General features: G+C 42.5%; 1 protein-coding gene across 3 annotated transcripts in view; it reads left to right on the forward strand.

The window, feature by feature from the left end:
* The window catches only part of CTDSPL2 (CTD small phosphatase like 2), a 94,869-nt gene that overhangs the window by 24,258 nt on the left and 51,301 nt on the right, over nt 1–19,310 (forward strand). For 2 of the 3 annotated variants that reach the window (XM_053593338.1, XM_053593339.1), the window contains exon 2: nt 4,407–4,616. In XM_053593338.1, the coding sequence (XP_053449313.1) occupies nt 4,431–4,616 (186 nt within the window). In that variant the 5' untranslated portion in view covers nt 4,407–4,430. Of the gene's footprint in view, nt 1–4,406; nt 4,617–5,265; nt 5,339–19,310 lie in introns of those variants that run through there. The other variant, XM_053593340.1, reaches the window with a different exon arrangement.

The raw sequence follows: 19,310 nt of genomic DNA on the forward strand, positions 1-19,310 counted from the left end.
CCCACTGAGTGACAGGTGCCGCCCTGTTAAAATGACTTTAACCTTTTCAGTGTTGGAGTAAATGTATTAAAAAATAGATACTTTGATTTAGAGTGTTTCTATTTTTCTTTTTGGGAAAGAAGGGGTTGAGGGTTGGTTTTCTTTTCTTTCTTTCTTTTTTTTTTTTTTTTGAGACAAAATCTTAAGCTTTTGTTCTGGGTAGAGTGCTGTGGTGTCATAGCTCACAGGAACCTAAAACTCTTGGGGTTAAGTGATTCTTTTGTCTCAGCCTCCCAAGGTAGCTGGGACTACAGGTGTCCACCACAACGCTTGGCTTTTTTGGTTTAGTTGTCATTGTTGTTTGGCAGGCCGGGGCTGGATTCAAATCCGCGAGGTCCAGTGTATGTAGTGTCACCCTAGACACTTGAGCTACAGGTGCTGCGGAGCCTGAGGGTTAGTTTTCTGAGTCAACAAGATAGAAAGGGAAGCCATACTAGAAAATGTAGCTGGTTTTGGTGGGCTGTGCCTATATGTCAGCTACTCATTAGGTTTTGAACTCCTTCTTTTTTTTTTCTTTGAGACAGATTCTCACTTTGTTACCCTCTGTAAAGTGCTGTAATGTCATAGCTCACCACAACCTCAGACTCTTGGGCTCAAGCGATTCTCTTGCCTCAGCCTCCTGAGTAGGTGGCTGGGACTACAGGGGCCCACCACAATACCCAGCTATTTTTTGTTTTTTTGTTCAGCAGGCCCAGGCTGGCTTTGAACTTATCAGCCCCAGTGCATGTGGCCGGTGCCCTAACCACTGGACTACAGGCGCCCAGACTGGTTTTGAACTCTTGGCCTCAAGGAATCCTCTGACCTTGGCCTCCCAGAGTACTAGGATTACAGGAGTGAGCTACACTACTCCCAGCCTCATTTAATATTTTTTTAACGTTTGCACTGTAAAGTAATAAGCTTCGTGTCTCTGTAAATATTCGAACAGATTCTCAGTTACCCTTCTTTGGGAATGCTGCCTGATATGTTTCTGCTTTGATTGGGGATATTGAACTACGGTTGTTTTTCAGTATTAAAAATGGGAACCGGAGGTAGCCTGTCACATAATTAAATTACATACATAGTTTTACTAGATTTTTAAACTTAACAATTAGTAAGCATTTTAGAAATTAAAAATATTGAAGAGGAAAATTCAGTTACATAAGCACTCTTTATGTACTGCTGATTGAAACTACTTTTCCAGAAAGCATACTACCAAATGTCAGCTATCTTTGACCTAATAAATTCTCTTTTAAGAAATGATCTTAAGGGCTGTGCCTGTGGCTCAGTCCGTAAGGCGCTGGCCCCATATACCGAGGGTGGCAGGTTCAAACCCGGCCCCGGCTGAACTGCAACCAAAAAATAGCTGGGCGTTGTGGCGGGTGCCTGTAGTCCCAGCTACTCGGGAGGCTGAGGCAAGAGAATCGCTTAAGCCCAGGAGTTGGAGGTTGCTGTGAGCTGTGTGATGCCGCGGCACTCTACCGAGGGCCATAAAGTGAGACTCTGTCTCTACAAAAAAAAAAAAAAAGAAATGATCTTAAGAATAAGAAATGTTGATGCGGCACCCATAGCACAGTACTTACAGCGCCAGCCACATACACCAAAGTTTGCAGGTTCGAACCAGGCTCAGGTCAGCTAACCAACCAATGATAACTGCAACAAAAAATAGGCAGGCATTGTGGTGGGCACCTGTAGTCCCAGCTATGTGGGAGGCTGAGGCAAGAGAATCGCTTAAAACCAGGAGTTGGAGGTTGCTGTGAGCTGTGACGCCACAATGCTCTACCAAGGGTGACATAGTGAGACTCTGTCTCCAAAAAAATAAAAAGCCTGTGGCTCAGTGAGTAGGGCGCCAGCCCCATATGCCGAGGGTGGTGGGTTCAAACCCAGCCCCGGCCAAACTGCAACCAAAAAATAGCCAGGCGTTGTGGCGGGCGCCTGTAGTCCCAGCTGCTCGGGAGGCTGAGGCAAGAGAATCGCGTAAGCCCAAGGGTTAAGAGGTTGCTGTGAGCCGTGTGATGCCACGGCACTCTACCCGAGGGCAGTACAGTGAGACTCTGTCTCTACAAAAAAAAAAAAAAAAAAAATCTTAGCTGTAAAGTTTAGCACAGATCTTAGCTTTGGCAAATAGATCCATACCGTGTCTCTTGATACCACTTTTTCCTTTTTCTTTTGTGTCTGCCATTGTTTAGCTTGTCCCTGGGATTCTTTTTTTTTTTTTTTTTTTTTGGTAGAGACAGAGTCTCACTTTATGGCCCTCGGTAGAGTGCCGTAGCCTCACACAGCTCACAGCAACCTCCAACTCCTGGGCTTAAGCGATTCTCCTGCCTCAGCCTCCCGAGCAGCTGGGACTACAGGCACTCGCCACAATGCCCGGCTATTTTTTGGTTGCAGTTTGGCCGGGGCCAGGTTTGAACCCGCCACCCTCAGTATATGGGGCCAGCGCCTTACCGACTGAGCCACAGGCACCGCCCCCCCCCTTTTTTTTTTTAAGACAGCCTCACCCTGGGTAAAGTGCTGTGTCATCACAGCTGGGTAAAGTGCTGTGTCATCACAGCTCACAGCAACCTCCAACTCCTGGGCTCGAGCAATTCTGCCTCTGCCTCCCAGGTAGCTGGGATTACAGTTGCCCACCACAATGCCCGGCTATTTTTTTGGTTGCAGCCATCATAGTTTATTGGGGGGCCTGGGCTGGATTCGAACCCACTAGCTCAGGTGTATGTGGCTGGTGCCTTAGCCTCTTGAGCCACAGGCTCCGAGCCTTGTCCGTGGATTCTTTCATCTTGATACCACTTTTTCCTTTCTGACACTGATTAGTTCCATTGTATGAATTTTTCTCCACATATTTAGTACACTTCACTAGTGATCTGGTTCTAGTCTTTTCTTTGTGGGGAATTTTTTTATTATGAATTCAATCTCTTATCAATCTGTTTATCAGTCTTCAGATGATTTACTATTTTTTTTTTTTTCTTTTTTGTAGAGACAGAGTCTCACTTTATAGCCCTCGGTAGAGTGCCGTGGCATCACACAGCTCACAGCAACCTCCAACTCCTGGGCTTCAGCGATTCTCCTGCCTCAGCCTTCCGAGTAGCTGGGACCACAGGCGCCCGCCACAACGCCCAGCTATTTTTTGGTTGCAGTTCAGCCAGGGCCGGGTTTGAACCTGCCACCCTCGGTATATGGGGCTGGTGCCTTACCGACTGAGCCACAGGCGCCGCCCCAGATGATTTACTATTTTTTAGTGCATTTGGTTGGCTGTGTCTTTTTAAAAATTTGTCCATTTCATCTAGGCTAATTTATTGGCATAAAGTTGTCCATGGTATCCCCTTATAGTCATTTTATTTCTGTAAGGTTAATAATAACTGTCCTTTTTTTTTCTGATCTTAGTAAGTTGGATGTCTTTTTTTTTTTTTTTGGCTAGTCTAGGCAAAAAAATTTATGAATTTAATTTTCTTCTTGGCGACAGAGTCTCTGTTGCCCAGGTAGAGTGCCTTGGCATCAGCATAGCTTATAGCAACCTTAAACCCATGGGTTGAAGTGATCCTCTTGCTTCAGCTTCCTGAGTAGCTGGGACTACAGACACCCACCACAATACCCAGCTAGTTTTTCTATTTTTTAGTAGAAATGAGGTCTTGGTTTTGCTCAGACTGATCTTGAACACCTGAGTTCAGGTGATCCACCTGCCTTGGTCTCCCAGAGTGCTAGGATTACAGGTGTGGGACACTGTGCCTGGTCTTGGGTTTCTGTTTCCTTTTTAGAGATGGGGGTCTCACTCTTGCTCGGGCTGGTCTCGAACTTGTGAGCTCAAGCAATCCCCCTGCCTCTGGACTCCCAGAGTGCCAGGATTTACAGGCATGAGCCATGGCACCTGACCTTTTTTTTTTTTTTTTAAACCAGAAAATTCTTTTTTTGGTTACAGTTTGGCTGGGGCCTGGGTTTGGACCCAAACCCTTGTTATATGGGGCCAGCCCCCTACCCACTGAGCCACAGGTGCCACCCAAAACCAGGAAATTTTTGAGTCTTTAAGAACTTTTGAGATACACAAAAATCAAGAACTATAAAATCGGGCGGCGCCTGTGGCTCAAGAAGTAGGGCACTGGTCCCATATGCCGAAGGTGGCGGGTTCAAACCCAGCCCCGGCCAAAAAAAAAAAAAAAAAAGAACTATAAAATCTTTGGAGATGAAACCAAAGCCCTCCCATCAATATGAGTTAGCTAAGCAAGTTGAAACTTGCACGAGTAAATCAGAAAGGATGCTGTTGACTGTGTTTTTTTAAAGTGAAACAGGCCATAACACAGTCTGTCTGAAAACTTTCGTAGTGACCTACATATAAGCTGGGGACATTTGGGTATGCTACATGGAATTTTAATAGCCTTGTTACTTTTCTCTTACAGTTTTACATGTGGCACCCATAAAACATGAGGCTGAGAACACGGAAAGCTTCTCAGCAATCAAATCAAATCCAAACACAACGCACTGCCAGAGCAAAGAGGAAATATTCAGAGGTTGATGATAACCTCCCTTCAGGAGGAGAAAAACCACCGAAGAATGAAACTGGCTTGTTGTCTTCGATTAAAAAATTCATTAAAGGAAGCACACCCAAGGTAATGGTTTTACCTTGTACTTATATATCATAAAAAGTGCAATTTAGGATGTTTCTCTAAGCAAGTACAGATGAGAAATCTGGTATTTCTAGATTCCATTTTAAGGGCATACCTATATTTTAGTGTTATTTTACTTTTAAGTTTTTTTGTTGTTGTTGTTGAGACAGAGCCTCAAGCTATTGCCCTGGGTAGAGTGCTGTGGCATCACTGCTCACAGCAACCTCCAACTCCTGGGCTTAAGCAGTTCTCTTGCCTCAGCCTCCGAAATAGCTGGGACTACAGGCACCCTCCACAATGCCCAGCTATTTTTTGTTTGTATTTGTCATTATTGTTTGGCAGGCCAGGGCTGGATTCGAACCCACCAGCACTGTTGTATGTGGCTGGCGCCTTAGCCACTTGAACTATAGGTGCCAAGCCTACTTTTAAGTGTTTTATATGTAAAATATTTAATGGCAATTCAGGAAGAGCATTATTTATTTCATGGAACTAATATACTTAGCCTCTGCTTTTTTAGCATGGTAATTATGAGAAACAAAATAAAATCTTCTTATTCTTTTACTTGAGTTATTTGACTTCCATTTTCTTTCATTTCAAAGAGAGTTAAAGTTGTTTTTTTTTTTTTTTGCAGTTTTTGGCCGGGTTTGATCCGCCACCTCTGGTATATGGGGCCGGCGCCCTATTCCTTTGAGCCACAGGCGCCACCCAAGAGTAAAAGTTTTTTGGTAATAATATTCATTGTCTAGTGAAGTGATTTCTTTTATCTGAATTCTAACATTTGTTTAATAAATACGTATTACTCCATTAAAGAGAAAACAAAATTACTATAAAAAAGAATGGTCACCCATCAGGAGTCATGTGCTTCAGATTCATACTCTGGACCCATTTGAGTGACCTCAGGAGAGTTATTTACCCCTCACAGTAGGAAGGTAATGGGACTACCACTAACTGCTTTGTCTGTCTTAGAGTTGTTTTCAGAGTTGTCTTTTCCCTTGATAGATCTAGCAGTGAGATTGCTGGATTGAATGGTAGGTCTATGTTTATTTCTTTGAGAAATCTCCATATTGTTTTCCACAGAGATCGTACTAATTTATAGTCCCACCAACAGTGTGTAAGTGTTTGTTTCTCTCTGCATCCACGCCAACATCTATTGTTTTTTTTAACTTTTTAATAATGGCCATTCTGATAAGTAAGCTATTATCTCATTGTAATTTGCATTTCCCTGCTTAGTGATGTTGAGTATTTTTTCATTTCTTTGGTGATCATTTGTCTATCTTCTTTTTTTTTTTTAAGAGACAGAGTCTCGCTCTCACCCTTGGTAGAGTGCTGTGACATCATAGCTCACAGCAACCTCCAGCTCTTGGGCTTAGGTGATTCTCATGCCTCAGCCTCACAAGTAGCTGGGACTACAGGCACGTGCCATAACGCTGGCTATTTTTTTTTGTTGCAGTTTTGGCCCAGGTCGGGTTCGAATCCGCCACCCTCAGTATATGGTGCCTGCGCCCTACTCACTGAACCACAGGCGCCGTCCAATGTCTTTTGCCCACCTTTTTTTTTTTTTCTTTTTGAGACAGAGTCTCACTTTGTCATCCTTGGTAGAGCTCACAGCAGTCCAAACTCTTGGACATAAGCAATTCTCTTGCCTCAGCCTCCCAAGCAGCTGGGATTACAGGCACCGGCCACAATGCCCATTTGTTTTGTTTTGTTTTGTTTTTGTAGAGTAGGGGTCTCACTCTTGCTCAGGCTGGTCTTCAACTCCTGAGCTCAAGCAATCCACCTGCCTTGGCCTCCCAAGTGCTGGGATTACAGGCATGAGCCACCGCGTCTGGCCTTTGCCATTTTTTGATGGAATTTTCTTTTTTTTCTTGCTGATTTGTTTGAGTACGTTGTAGATTTTGGACTTTAGTCCTTTGTTGGATGTGTGTAGTTTGTGAATATTTTCTCACTTTCTGTTGGTTGTCTGTTCGCTTTCTTGATTATTTCTTTTTTTTTTTTTTTTGTAGAGACAGAGTTTCACTTTATGACCCTTGGTAGAGTGCCATGGCATCCTACAGCTCACTGCAACCTCCAACTCCTGGGCTTAAGCAATTCTCTTGCGTCAGCCTCCCGAGTAGCTGGGACTACAGGCGCCTGCCACAACGCCCGGCTATTTTTTGGTTGCAGTTCAGCCGGGCCGTGTTTGAATCCGCCACCCTCGGTATATGGGGCTGGCGCCGTACCGACTGAGCCACAGGCGCCGTCCTGATTATTTCTTTTGTTGTACAAAAGCTTCTACTATTAAAAAAGAAAAAAGCCAGCCATTGTGGAGTGTGCCCACAGTCCCCTCGGGAGGAAGAGGAGGCTGAGGTAAGATGATCACTTGAACCCAAGAGAATTTGAGGTTGCTGCTGTGAGGTATGATGACACCACAGCACTCTACCTAGGACCACGGAATGAAACTGTCTCAAAAAAAACCCCCAAAACAAAAAACCTTTGATTTATGTTGAATTAATTTTTGCATGTGATGAGAGATAAGGATCCAGTTTCATTCTTTTGTATCTGGCTGACCAATTTTCTAAGCATCATTTATTGAATAGGGCTTCCTTTTTTCAGTATATGTTGTTATTTGCTTTATCAAAGATCATTTGGTCATAGCTATATGGTTTATTTCTAGGTTCTCTATTCTGTTCCATTGGTCTGTTTCTCTACTTTTATACTAGTACCATGCTGTTTTGGTTACTATAGTCTTGTATAATTTGTAGTAAGGTAATGTGATGCCTTCATATTTGTTCTTTCTGCTTAAGATTGCTTTGGCTATTTGTTTCTGGATAAAACTAGGTTTTCTTTTCTAGAACTGTGAAATACAATGATGTTGGTATCTTTTTCTTTTTTTTTTTTTTTTGAGGCAGAGTCTCAAGCTGTTGCCCTTGGGTAGAGTGCCATGGCATCACAGCTCACAGTAACCTCCAACTCTTGGGCTTAACCAGGGGTCCTCAAACTTTTTAAACAGGGGGCCAGTTCATTGTCCCTCAGACCATTGGAGAGCCGGACTATAGTTTAAAAAAAAACTATGAACAAATTCCTATGCACACTGCACATATCTTACTTTGAAGTAAAAAAACAAAACAGGAACAAATACAATCACACCACCTTTTGTGGCCCGTGGGCCATAGTTTGAGGACCCCTGGTCTTGCCTCAGTCTCCCAAGTAGCTGGGGCTACAGGTGCCTGCCATAACACCCAGCTATTTTTTTTTGGTTGGAGTTGTCATTGTTGTTTGGCGGGCCCAGGCTGGATTTGAACCTGCCAGCTCTGGTGTATATGGCTGGCACCCTAGCCACTTGAGCTACAGGCACCAAGCCAATGATGTTGGTATCTTAATTGGTATTGCATTGAATCTGTGTAAATCACTTTGGACAGGGTGGACCTTTTAATGATGTTGATTGTGACAATCTATGAGCAAGGGATATTTTTTCATGTGTTTGTATTCTCTGATTTCTTTCATCAGTGTTTTGTAGTTATTATGGACTACACCTCCTCAGTTAAGTACATTCCTAAGTATTTTGTTTCCTTTGTAACTATTATGAATGGTATTGAGTCTTTTTTTGTTTTGTTTTTTTGCAGTTTTTGGCCAGGGCTGGGTTTGAACCCGTCACCTCTGGCATATGGGGCTGGTGCCCTACTCCTTTGAGCCACAGGCGCTGCCCTATGGTATTGAGTCTATGATTTGACTCTCAGCTTGACTGTTATTAGTTAATAGAAATGCTGATTACATTGATTTTTTTTTTTTTAATAACCTGAGACAATGCTGGATTTATTTTTCAATTTATTTATCCATGGTGGATTAGGGTTTTTGAGATAGAAGATTGTGTCTTGAGCAACCATTTTGACCTTGTCTTTCCCAATTTGGATGCCCTTTATTTTTTTCTCTTCCCTGAATGCTCTGCTAGGACTTTTGATACTGCGTTGATAGAAGTGATTACAGTGTGCAACCTTGTCTTGTTCTAGTTCTTAGGGAAAATATTTTCTACTTTTCCCTATTCACTATGATGTTAGCTGTGAGTTTGGGATATACGGCTTTTATTTATTTTTTTTTTTTTTGTAGAGACAGAGTCTCACTTTATGGCCCTTGGTAGAGTGCCATGGCCTCACACAGCTCACAGCAACCTCCAACTCCTGGGCTTAAGTGATTCTCCTGCCTCAGCCTCCCCAGCAGCTGGGACTACAGGCACTCGCCACAATGCCCAGCTATTTTTGTGTTGCAGTTTGGCCGGGGCTGGGTTTGAACCCACCACCCTCGGTATATGGGGCCGGCGCCTTACCGACTGAGCCACAGGCGCCGCCCTGGGATATACGGCTTTTATAATTTTGAGATATGTTTTATCTGTGCCTAGTTTATTGAAGGTTTTTATCATAAATTTTTTTTCTGTGTTCGTTGAGAAGATCATATAGTCTCTGTTTTTATTTAATTCTGTTTATGTGGTGAATCATGTTTAATGATTTGTGTATGATGAACCAGCCTTGCAGCCCTGGGATGAAACTCATTTGATAATGGTGGATTATCTTTTTGATGAGCTGTTGAATTCAGTTTGCTAGCATATTTTTAGGATATTCATAAGGGATATTGGCCTGTAGCTTGCTTTTGGGTTGTGCCCTTTTCTGGCTTTCAGAGTGATATTGAGTTCATAGAATGAGCTGTGAAGATTTCTTCCTTCCTTCGTGGATGTTATGTAATAATTTCTGTAGGATGAGTACTAGTTCTTTATTGGTCTGGTAAAATTCAACTGTGAATCTGTCTGGTCTGGGGCTTTTGTTGTTGTTTTTGTTTGGAAATGTTTTATTTCTTTTTTGATTTTTGATGCTTGTTAATTGGTATGTTTAGAATGTATTTCTTCCTTATTCAGGCTTGGGAGGTTGTGTTTTCAGAAATTTACCCCATTTTTCCTCTAGGTTTTCTAGTTTATTTGCATAGATGTTTTTCATAATATTCATGAATGTTTTATATTTCTGTATTATCAGTTTTAATGTCTCCTTCATGTCTGATGGAATTTATCTGAGTTTTCTGTTTCTGGTTAATCTGGCTAGTTGTCTAATGTCTTTTTGTTTTGTTTTGGTTTGGTTTGGATTTTTTTGCAGTTTTTGGCCAGGGCTGGGTTTGAACCCGCCACCTCTGGCATATGGGGCTGGTGCCCTACCCCTTTGACCCACAGGCGCCACCCTAGTTGTCTAATGTCTTTACAAAGAACTAACTTTTTGTTTCATTGATCTTTAATATTTTGTTTCCATTTCACTTAATTGTGATCTCTCTCTCTCTCTTCTATTTTTATTTTATTTATTTTTTTTTGAGACAGAGCCTCAAGCTGTTGCCCTGGGTAGGGTGCTATGGCATCACAGCTCACAGCAACCTCCAGCTCCTGGGCTCAAGCAATTCTCTTACCTCAGCCTCCCAAGTAGCTGGGACTACAGGCACTACCACAATGCCCGGCTATTTTTTGGTTGCAGCCATCATTGTTTGGTGGGCCGGGTTGGATTGGAACCTGCCAGATTAGGTGTATGTGGCTGGTGCCTTAGCTGCTTGAACCACAGGTGCCAAACCATCTTTCTCTCTTTTTGATGTAAGCATTCAAGGCTGTGAACTTTCCCTTTAGAACTGCTTTTGCTGCATATATCCCATAGACTTTGAAAGCCTGTGTTGCCTGTGTTACTCAGTTTGAGGAATCTTTATTTCCATCTTAGTTTCATCATTGACCCAAGGATTATTCAGCAGCAAGTTTAATTTCCATTATTTTGTGTAAATTTGAGTGTTTCTCTTGGAATCGATTTCTAGTTTTATTCCACTGAGGTCTGAAAAGATACATGGTATGGTTTTGATTGTTCTGAATTTGCTGAGACTTGTTTTGTGTACTAAGATAGTGATCTGTCTTGGAAAATGTCTGATGCCGATGAGAAGAATGTATATTTAGTAGTTTGAGGGTAGAATGTTCTGTAAGTGTCTGTTATGTCTCTTTGTTCTAGTCCCATTTAAGTTTGGTATAGTGTTTCTTTACTCAGTTTTCGTTTCAGTGATCTGTTCAGTTCTGTCAGTGAGATGTTGAAAGCAATTAAGATGCTACCTTTTATTTCTTTGCTTAGATCTGGTAGAATTTGTTTTATGAGTCTGGGAGCATCTCTGTTAGGAGCATATATATACAGTACAACCTCCATGGTTGACCATGTTCTTAAATTGACCTAATTTTCATACATCCAGTGTAGTAGGCTTAGTATGTTGACCTGTTTGTTACAGTCCCTTGGGTGGTGAACTTAACAGAGGTTCTATTATATATTTAGGATTGTCATGTCTTGTTGAAGACATGACATTATATTAATGACCTTTTTTGTCTGTCTTTAGCCATTGTTGATTTAAAGTTTTTGTTTTTTTTTTGAAGTTATTTTTATCTATTATGAGAATGGCTATACCTCCCTGCTTTTGGTTTTCATTTGTATGGAATATTTTTTTTCTATTCCTTACCTTGCATCTGTGTGAGTTCTTATAGATTAGATTTGTTTCCTGGAGACGGCAAATACTTGGGTTGTATTTTTTTTTTTTTTATTCAGCCAGTCAGTGTCTGTCAAATGGTATATTCAAACCATTCACATTGAGTTTTGTATTGATAAGTGGGATGCTGTTTTGTTCATCATGTTGGATGATTCCTTATTGTTTTGTTTGCCTTCTTGTGTTATTGTTTGTAAGAGCTGTGAGCTTTAACATTTGGATCTTTTAGACTGGAAGGTTATCTATTTTGCTGTTCCATGTATGATGCATGTTTGAGCATTTCCTGTAGAATAAGTCCTTTAGTGTTTGCATGTCAGGAAAAGTCTTTATTTCTCCATCATTTATGAAACTTAGTTTTTCAAGAGGATACAGGGTTCTTTGCTGTTAGTTATTTTGTTTCAGAAGACATAATATGGGTCCTGGTCCCTTCTGCCTAGTATATGTTCACTAGAAGTCTGCTGTTAGCCCAGATGTGTTTTCTTCTGTAGGTTAGTTGTTGCTTTTGTCTTATAGTTTGTAGAATTTTCTCCTTCATTTTGACTTTGGCCAGGTTGATGGCTATTTAGCTTGGAGGTGTCCTATTTGCTATAAATCTTCCTAGAGTTCGAAGACCATCTTGTATTTGGATATCTGAATCTTGGTGATACCAGGAAAGATTTCCTCAATAATTCCCTTGAATAGTTGTCTATGCTTCTTGCTTTTTCTTCTCCCTCTGGGATACTTATATTTCATATAGTCCCATATTTCTCTGAGTGATTATTCATTCTTCCTTATTCTTTTCTTCTGCATGTTTGACTGATTGGATTAGTTTGAAAACTTTGTCTTCAAGCCCTGAGATTCTTTCTTTAAGCCTATATCCTGTTGTTGAAGCTTTCTTCTATGCTGTGTGATTCTCTAAATTTCTCTTTTATTTTTTTATTTTTTTTCGAGACAAGAGTCTCACTTTGTCGCACTACCGTGGCATCATCAGAGCTCACAGCAACCTCAGTCTCCTGGGCTCAGGTGGTCCTTTTGCCTCAGCCTCCCCAGTAGTTGGAACTGTAAGTATCAGCCATGGTATCTGGCTAATTGTTCTATTTTTAGTAGAGATAGGGTGTCATGATTGCTCAGGCTAGTCATGAACTGAGCTCTTAGCAATCCATCCACGTTGGCCTCCTAAAGTGCAAGGATTATAGGCATGAGCCAGCACACCTGGCCCCTGAGTGACTTTTTTTTTTTTTTTAATGTTATCAGAATTCTTTTGCTGATTTCTTCTCATCTGAAACCTCTTCTCTCTGCTATGGGCTGATAGGTTTGTGGCACGCCTGTTCTCCTTTGCTGGGAACTCTCCTCCTACTGAGGAAGAGTTCCTTAGGTAGCACTTTTTGTCCTTTTCTGGAGAATTGACCTGGTAGACGAGGGGCAAATGGACTGAGACCTATAATGCAGGTGGTTTCCTGCATTGTCCCATTACCCCTATGGTTGTCACACTCTAAGCTGATGCTGAGGCATATTTGTTTGGGTTGATGTGATGGTCCCCCAGTCTGCTGTTGGAAGGTCTTACTGTGGGTTGGGAAAGCCCTTCTCCTTGGAGGTGGGTAGTGTGACTATAGCAGGTGTCTGTACTTATCGCAGGGTGGCAGCCAGTGACAGGGCTGGTTGTGGGACCTTTTTAGGTGCACCATAGCAGTATAGTCAACAGCAAAACAAGTCACAGGATCTTGGCAGTTGCATGGGTGGGTCACATAACCATGGTTGGTGTTGGGGTGGCTCATTGGGCTGCAGTAGTTGGGCCACCCATAGCTGGTGGGGCTGGGAGATGTATGGTGCCACACCTAAAGGTGTGGTGTCTTGAGTCGCTCTCTATCTCCCCTCAGGGCTGATTGTGGCAGCTGGCACAGTGCTTCTCAGGTGAAATGGTGATGGCAGATGCTGAGGGCCAGTGAGTGTCTGCTCTACTTGAGTGCATGGGATGTCGCTGGTGGCGTGAGTTGGAGGGTGCATAGCACCCATTCACAGTGTGCTTGAGAATACCACTCTCCCCACTCCATTCCTGGCCTGGTAGGGGCAACAGGAAGGCAGCTGCAGTGGAGCTATCCTCTATGCAGACTGGGTGCTCTGGAGCTGAGAACAGAGTTGGGCCTGCTGAAGTAACCTGAGACCAGAATCTGTTAGGACCCCACTGTGCCTTCTCTTCAGGGCAGTATTGCTGCACAGTCTCCAAGCAGCTCCCTGATCAATTTGGAGGCCTGCTATAGTTGGGGAGCTGCCTTGCAGCTTGGATTGCCTTGTCCCCACTGGGGACAGTTCAGAGCTCCAGGGATCTCTCCCCTAACCCTTCTCTATGTGTGGACGCTATCCTCAAGTACCTTCTTGTCCAGTGGATCAGCCTGCCTGTTTCTCTCTTGGTTTGGGTGTCTCTGTTCACTTCTTTGATGATCCACAATGCTTTTCTCCCAGTTGGTCCATTCATGGGTGAACTTCTACCTGCAGTCTTTGATCCTCTCCTTGAGAGGAGCAAGTTTAGACTGCTTTTAGTTTACATTCTTGGTCTCCCTCTTCACACATAAAACTTTTGACTCCCCAGCAACTTTATTAATAACCTACTGTTGACTGAAGCCTTACTGATAACATAGTCAATTAACATATATCTTGCTTATTATATTTATCACATATTATGTATGATAAAGTAGACTAGTAAAAAGGAAATTTTCTTAAGAAAATGATAGGGAAGAGAAAATATATTTATTAAGCGGAAGTGGATCATTATAAAGGTCTTCATTCTCATTGCCTTAATATTGAATAGCCTGAGGAGGAGAAGGAGGTAGGGAAAGGATTGGTCTTGTCTTGAGTGGCAGAAGGTGGAAGACCATTTGGGTAAAAGTGGACACTTAACAATTCAAACCTGTGTTCAGGGGTCACCTGTATTTCCTAGGGACTTTTTCTCCATTAATGTGGGTTTACATTATACTTTCTTGCTTACTTTGGTACTTGGCTCAATCTTTTCGTCTGGAAATTTTTACTCATGTCAACTAAAACATTAAACATTCAAGATTTTTCTATGGGCCAGGTGCGATGACTCTCGCCTATAATCCTAGCACTCTGGGAGGCCAAGGAAGGTGGATTGCTTGATCTCATGAGTTCGAGACCAGCCTAAGCCAGAATAAAACCTCATCCCTAAAAATAGCCAAGTATTTGCAGTGGGTGCCTGTAGTCCTAGCTACTGGGCACCTATAGCTCAGTGGCTAGGGTGCCAGCCACATACACTGAGGCTGGCAGGTTCGAACCTGGCACGGGCCTGCTAAACAACAATGACAAGTACAGCAAAAAAATAACCAGGCGTTGTGGCAGGTGTCTGTAGTCCCAGGTAATTGGGAGGCTGAGGCAAAAGAATCGCTTAAGCCCAAGAGATTGAAGTTGCTGTGAGCTGTGATACCATAGCACTCTACCGAGGGCAAGAAAGTGAGACTCTGTCTCAAATAGAAAAAATAAGGAAAAGATTTTTCTGTAGAAATTTCTGTCAAGTTTTTTGTCTTTCTAACCAAAATCTGAAAGTTTTCTTTAAAGCCTTTTTACTCAAAAATGTTACATAGGATAGGACCATGCAAAATATTTGTAAACTAACTTCTTATTCATTAGTTAATACCTTAGAATAAGGATTTTTTTACAGTTATAAATTGACTTGAATGTACTGTTACTTTACCTGAGATTTTAAAGTCATATTCTATGTGGTTGTTATGGAAATTAGTATTTTAATGCCTCACTGAAATCAAGGCACTCAGTAAGATTGCTTTGATTTCAGTAAGATCTTAATTGTCAACAAGATCATTCAGAAATTGTTCACACAGAAGCATTTTGCTTTTAGTGCCTACCATAAGATTTCTAATATATATTTGTTTTTTGGTTTTTTTTTTTTTTTTTTTTTTTTTGAGACAGAGCCTCAAGCTGTCACTCTGGGTAGAGTGCTGTGGCATCACAGCTCACAGCAACCTCCAACTCCTAGGCTCAAGCGATTCTGCTACTACAGGCGCCTGCCACAACACCGGGCTGTTTTTTGGTTGCAGTCATCAGTGTTGTTTGGTTGGCCTGGGCTGGATTCGAATCCGCCAGTTCAGGTGTATGTAGCTGGCACCTTTGCTGCTTGAGCCACAGGCACCGAGCTTCTAATACATATTTGAAATGAAGGCCTCACACTAAAATATATTTGCTTTCAATCAGTAATCTCTCTATATCTTTCTAAATTTGTCGTTTTTAGAATTTCCCCATAACAAAAAATAACCTTTTCCTCTATTCTTACTTTGTCATGTATCTTTTTTTTCTCCTTCTCTTTTTTTTTTTTTCCTGAGATAGTTTCATTTTGTCACCCTCATAGCTCACAGCAACCTCAGACTCTTGGGTTCAAGCAATTCTCTTGCCTCAGCCTCCAAAGTAACTGGGACTGCAGGAGCCCACTACAATGCCCAGCTATTTTTAGAGATGGAATCTGGAACTCGTGAGCTCAGGCAGTCCATCCGCCTCGGCCTCCCAGAGTGCTGGGATTACAGGCGTGAGCCATCACACACGGCCCTTGTCATGTATTAATTTTTTTTTTTTTTTTTTTTTGGCCGGGGCTAGGTTTGAACCCGCCACCTTCGGCATATGGGACCAGTGCTCTACCCCTTTGAGCCACAGGCACCGCCCGTCATGTATTAATTTTAATGAGCTTACACTGGCTTCTACTTATTGTTGCCTTCTTATCTACATTGTCCTAAACCGTCTTCTTGGTAATGAATTCTGAAGTTGTGTAGAGTATCTAGATAGTGCTTGCTTATGTGTCTTTACCTTTTTTTTGAGACAGAGTCTCACTATGTCACCCTCAGTAGAGTGCCATGGTGTCACAGCTTACAGCAACCTCAAACCCTTGGGCTCAAGCGATTCTCTTGCCTCAGCCTCCCAAGTAGCTAGGACTACAGGCGCCTGCCACAATTCCTGGCTATATTTTTGTTGTTGTTGTCTTAGTTGTTTAGTGGACCTGGGCCGGCTTCAAACCCAGCAGCCCTGGTGCATGTGGCTGGTGCCCTAACCACTGAGCTATGGGCAGTAAACCTGGGAAGAGTTTTTATGTTGAGCTTTGTCGGAGGCTTTTCTGCTTCTTTTGAGACGTTCTTCAGATTTCCTCATATTCTTTTAATATGGTATAGCATATACATTTAATAGAAAATCATAACTTGAGGGCAGCGCCTGTGGCTCAGTCGGTAAGGCGCCGGCCCCATATATTGAGGGTGGTGGGTTCAAACCCGGCCCCGGCCAAACTGCAACCAAAAAATAGCTGGGCGTTGTGGCGGGCGCCTGTAGTCCCAGCTACTTGGGAGGCTGAGGCAAGAGAATCGCTTTAGCCCAGGAGTTGGAGGTTGCTGTGAGCTGTGTGAGGCCACAGCACTCTACCAGGGGCCATAAAGTGAGTCTCTGTCTCTACAAAAAAAAAAAAAAAAGAAAGAAAATCATAACTTGAATTGTTAGAATTGATTTGCTGAGGTTTTTTTATTTCTTCTTTTTTTTTTTTTTTTTGAGACAGAGTCTCCAGCAGTCGCCCTGAGTATAGTGTCGTGGCATCACAGCTCATAGCAACCTCAAACTCTTGGGCGTAAGTGATTCTCTTGCCTCAGCCTCCCAAGTAACTGGGACTACAGGCGCCCGTCACAACGCCCAGCTATTTTTTGATCCGGGCTGGATTCAAACCTGCCAGCTCCGGTATATGTGGCTAGTGCCCTAACTGCCTGAGCTACAGGAGCCCAACCAGGGTTTGTATTTTTTTTTTTTTTTTTTTTTTTTTTAGGATTTTTATTTCTGTGTTCATGAGAAATTTTGGTCAGTAGTTTCATATTGATTTGAAATATTTTTAGATTTGAGATCAGGATTATGTTGGTATCATAAAACAAGTTGAGGATTGTTCATTTTCTTTTTTTCTGGAAGAACCGTACTGTATTGGCATTATTTTATCCTTAAAAAAAGTGGTTTTTTTGGCAGTATAATTCAAGATTTTCACTTAACAGCCAGCTCTCCTCACCCTCCAGCACATGTGTTGGATTAGAATACAACCATTCTCTTTAGACCGAGGTTTGTAGCTGTAAGATGACCACTCAGCCAAAATTTTTCCCAAGGGACTTTTAGATAAAAGAAAATTCAGAAATAAACACAATACAGAGAATTCTCAATGCAAAATGCTAGGCCCATCAAACAAATGGGAATCCATAGAAGACAAATACTACCCCAGATGGCACCTCAGATGGTGTCCCAAATGCCTTACAGGGCTGGAAGGTAAACTCTTCCCAAATGATGTCCTAGGTCCCCAGACTTCCACTGAATCTGGTGCCTCCCTCCTTCTAACTGGTACCTAAAACAAATAGAAGTTTGAAAACCTGTCAAAATGGGTGGGAGCAAGAATCTTGGGTTGAACTCTGGGGAACTTACCTAACAGAGGGCATCCAGACCCTTTCCAAGTCTTTTCCTTTTCAACTCAGTTCATGTTGTGGGGAGCTTGTGTCTACTTCATGGAGACAGAGTTCCCTGAAGCTAAAATATGCCCTGTCAGCTGCTGGGACCACCCCATACTCTCATCTCAAAAGATGCTACTCCTTCCAGTGAAGACTTATGGTTCTGACCTGGGGCTTCTCCCTGTATCTTCCAGCAGGGTGCTGATGAGCCCACCAAGCAAATGACAAAATCTGTTACTGAAAGAAAGCTCAGCACTTGTTCTCAAAACCACATCAGAAAAATAAGGACAAGTGGAGGTTGGGCGTGGTGGCTTATGCCTGTAATCCCAGCACTCTGGGAGACCAAGGCGGGCGGATCCCTGGAGCTCAGAAGTTCGAGACTAGCCTGAGCAAGAGTGAGACCCTGTCTCTACTAAAAACAGAAAATTTTGCTGAGCACCTCTAATCCTTGCTACTTGGGAGTCTGAGGCAGGAGATTACCTGAACCCCAGTAGGCTGAGGTTGCTGTGAGCTAGGCTAATGGACTCTGTCTCCAAAAAAAATGTGGTTTGAGAAGAAGGAAAGGGAGATTGTATTACTTTGGCAGCAAAAGAAGAAAAATGGCAGACTATCCATCTCAAAATATCAAATTTTCTGCCTTAAATTCACTAGTGAATTCTGGAATGGGATTTCTCAAATGTCTCTGGAATTTTCTTTGTGGGATAGCTTTTATTGTCTTAGGTTATTAAGTACTCAGATTTCCTTAAATACTAAGTTTGACAGTTGATATCTCTGGCATTTCACTTTGACACTATTATTTTTATTGTGAAGGTGGTACATCCTCATTCTTTTTAAATGGATGTTTTGCCCTGTGATTATCTTTCACATTTTTTTTTTTAAGAGGCAGAGTCTCACTTCATTGCCTTCGGTAGAGTGCAATGGCATCACAGCTCACAGCAACCTCCAACTCCTGGGCTTAGGCGATTCTCTTGCCTCAGCCTCCCAAGTAGCTGGGACTACAGGTGCCTGCCACAACACCCGGCTATTTTTTTTTTTTTTTGGTAGAGACAGAGTCTCACTTTATGGCCCTTGGTAGAGTGCCATGGCATCACACAGCTCACAGCAACTTCTAACTCCTGGGCTTAAGCGATTCTCTTGCCTCAGCCTCCCGAGTAGCTGGGACTACAGGCGCCTGTCACACGCCCAGCTATTTTTTTGTTGTTGCAGTTTGGCTGGGGCTGGGTTCAAACCCGCCACCCTCGCTATATGGGGCCGGTGCCCTATTCACTGAGCCACAGGTGCCGCCCTTCTTCTTTTTCTTCTTTTGTTTTTTGTTTTGAGATAAGCATTTCATTTTATTGTCCTCAGTAGAATGCTGTGATATCATAGCTTAAGCAACCTCAAACTCTTGGGTTCAAGTGATTCTCTTGCCTCAGTCTCCCAAATAGCTGGAACTATAGGTGCCTACTACAACTCCCAGCTGTTTTTAGAGACAGGGTCTTCCTGTGGCTCAGGCTGGTCTTAAACTCCTGAGTTCAAGCAATCTATCAGCTTTGGTTTCTCAAGAGTGCTAGGTGTGAGCCATCATGACCGGCCTAATCATACTACTTCTTTTCTGAGGTATAATAAACTAAACTCTTGATTTGAAATTGAACATTTCATAGTTAATGAGATAATATTTTCAGACCATGATTAACTGCAGGTAACTGAAATTGTGGCAAGTAAAACCACAGATAAGGTGGGACTGCTGTACTAA

The sequence above is a fragment of the Nycticebus coucang genome, chromosome 6 (genome assembly GCF_027406575.1).
Source record: "Nycticebus coucang isolate mNycCou1 chromosome 6, mNycCou1.pri, whole genome shotgun sequence".
Lineage (NCBI taxonomy): Eukaryota > Metazoa > Chordata > Mammalia > Primates > Lorisidae > Nycticebus > Nycticebus coucang.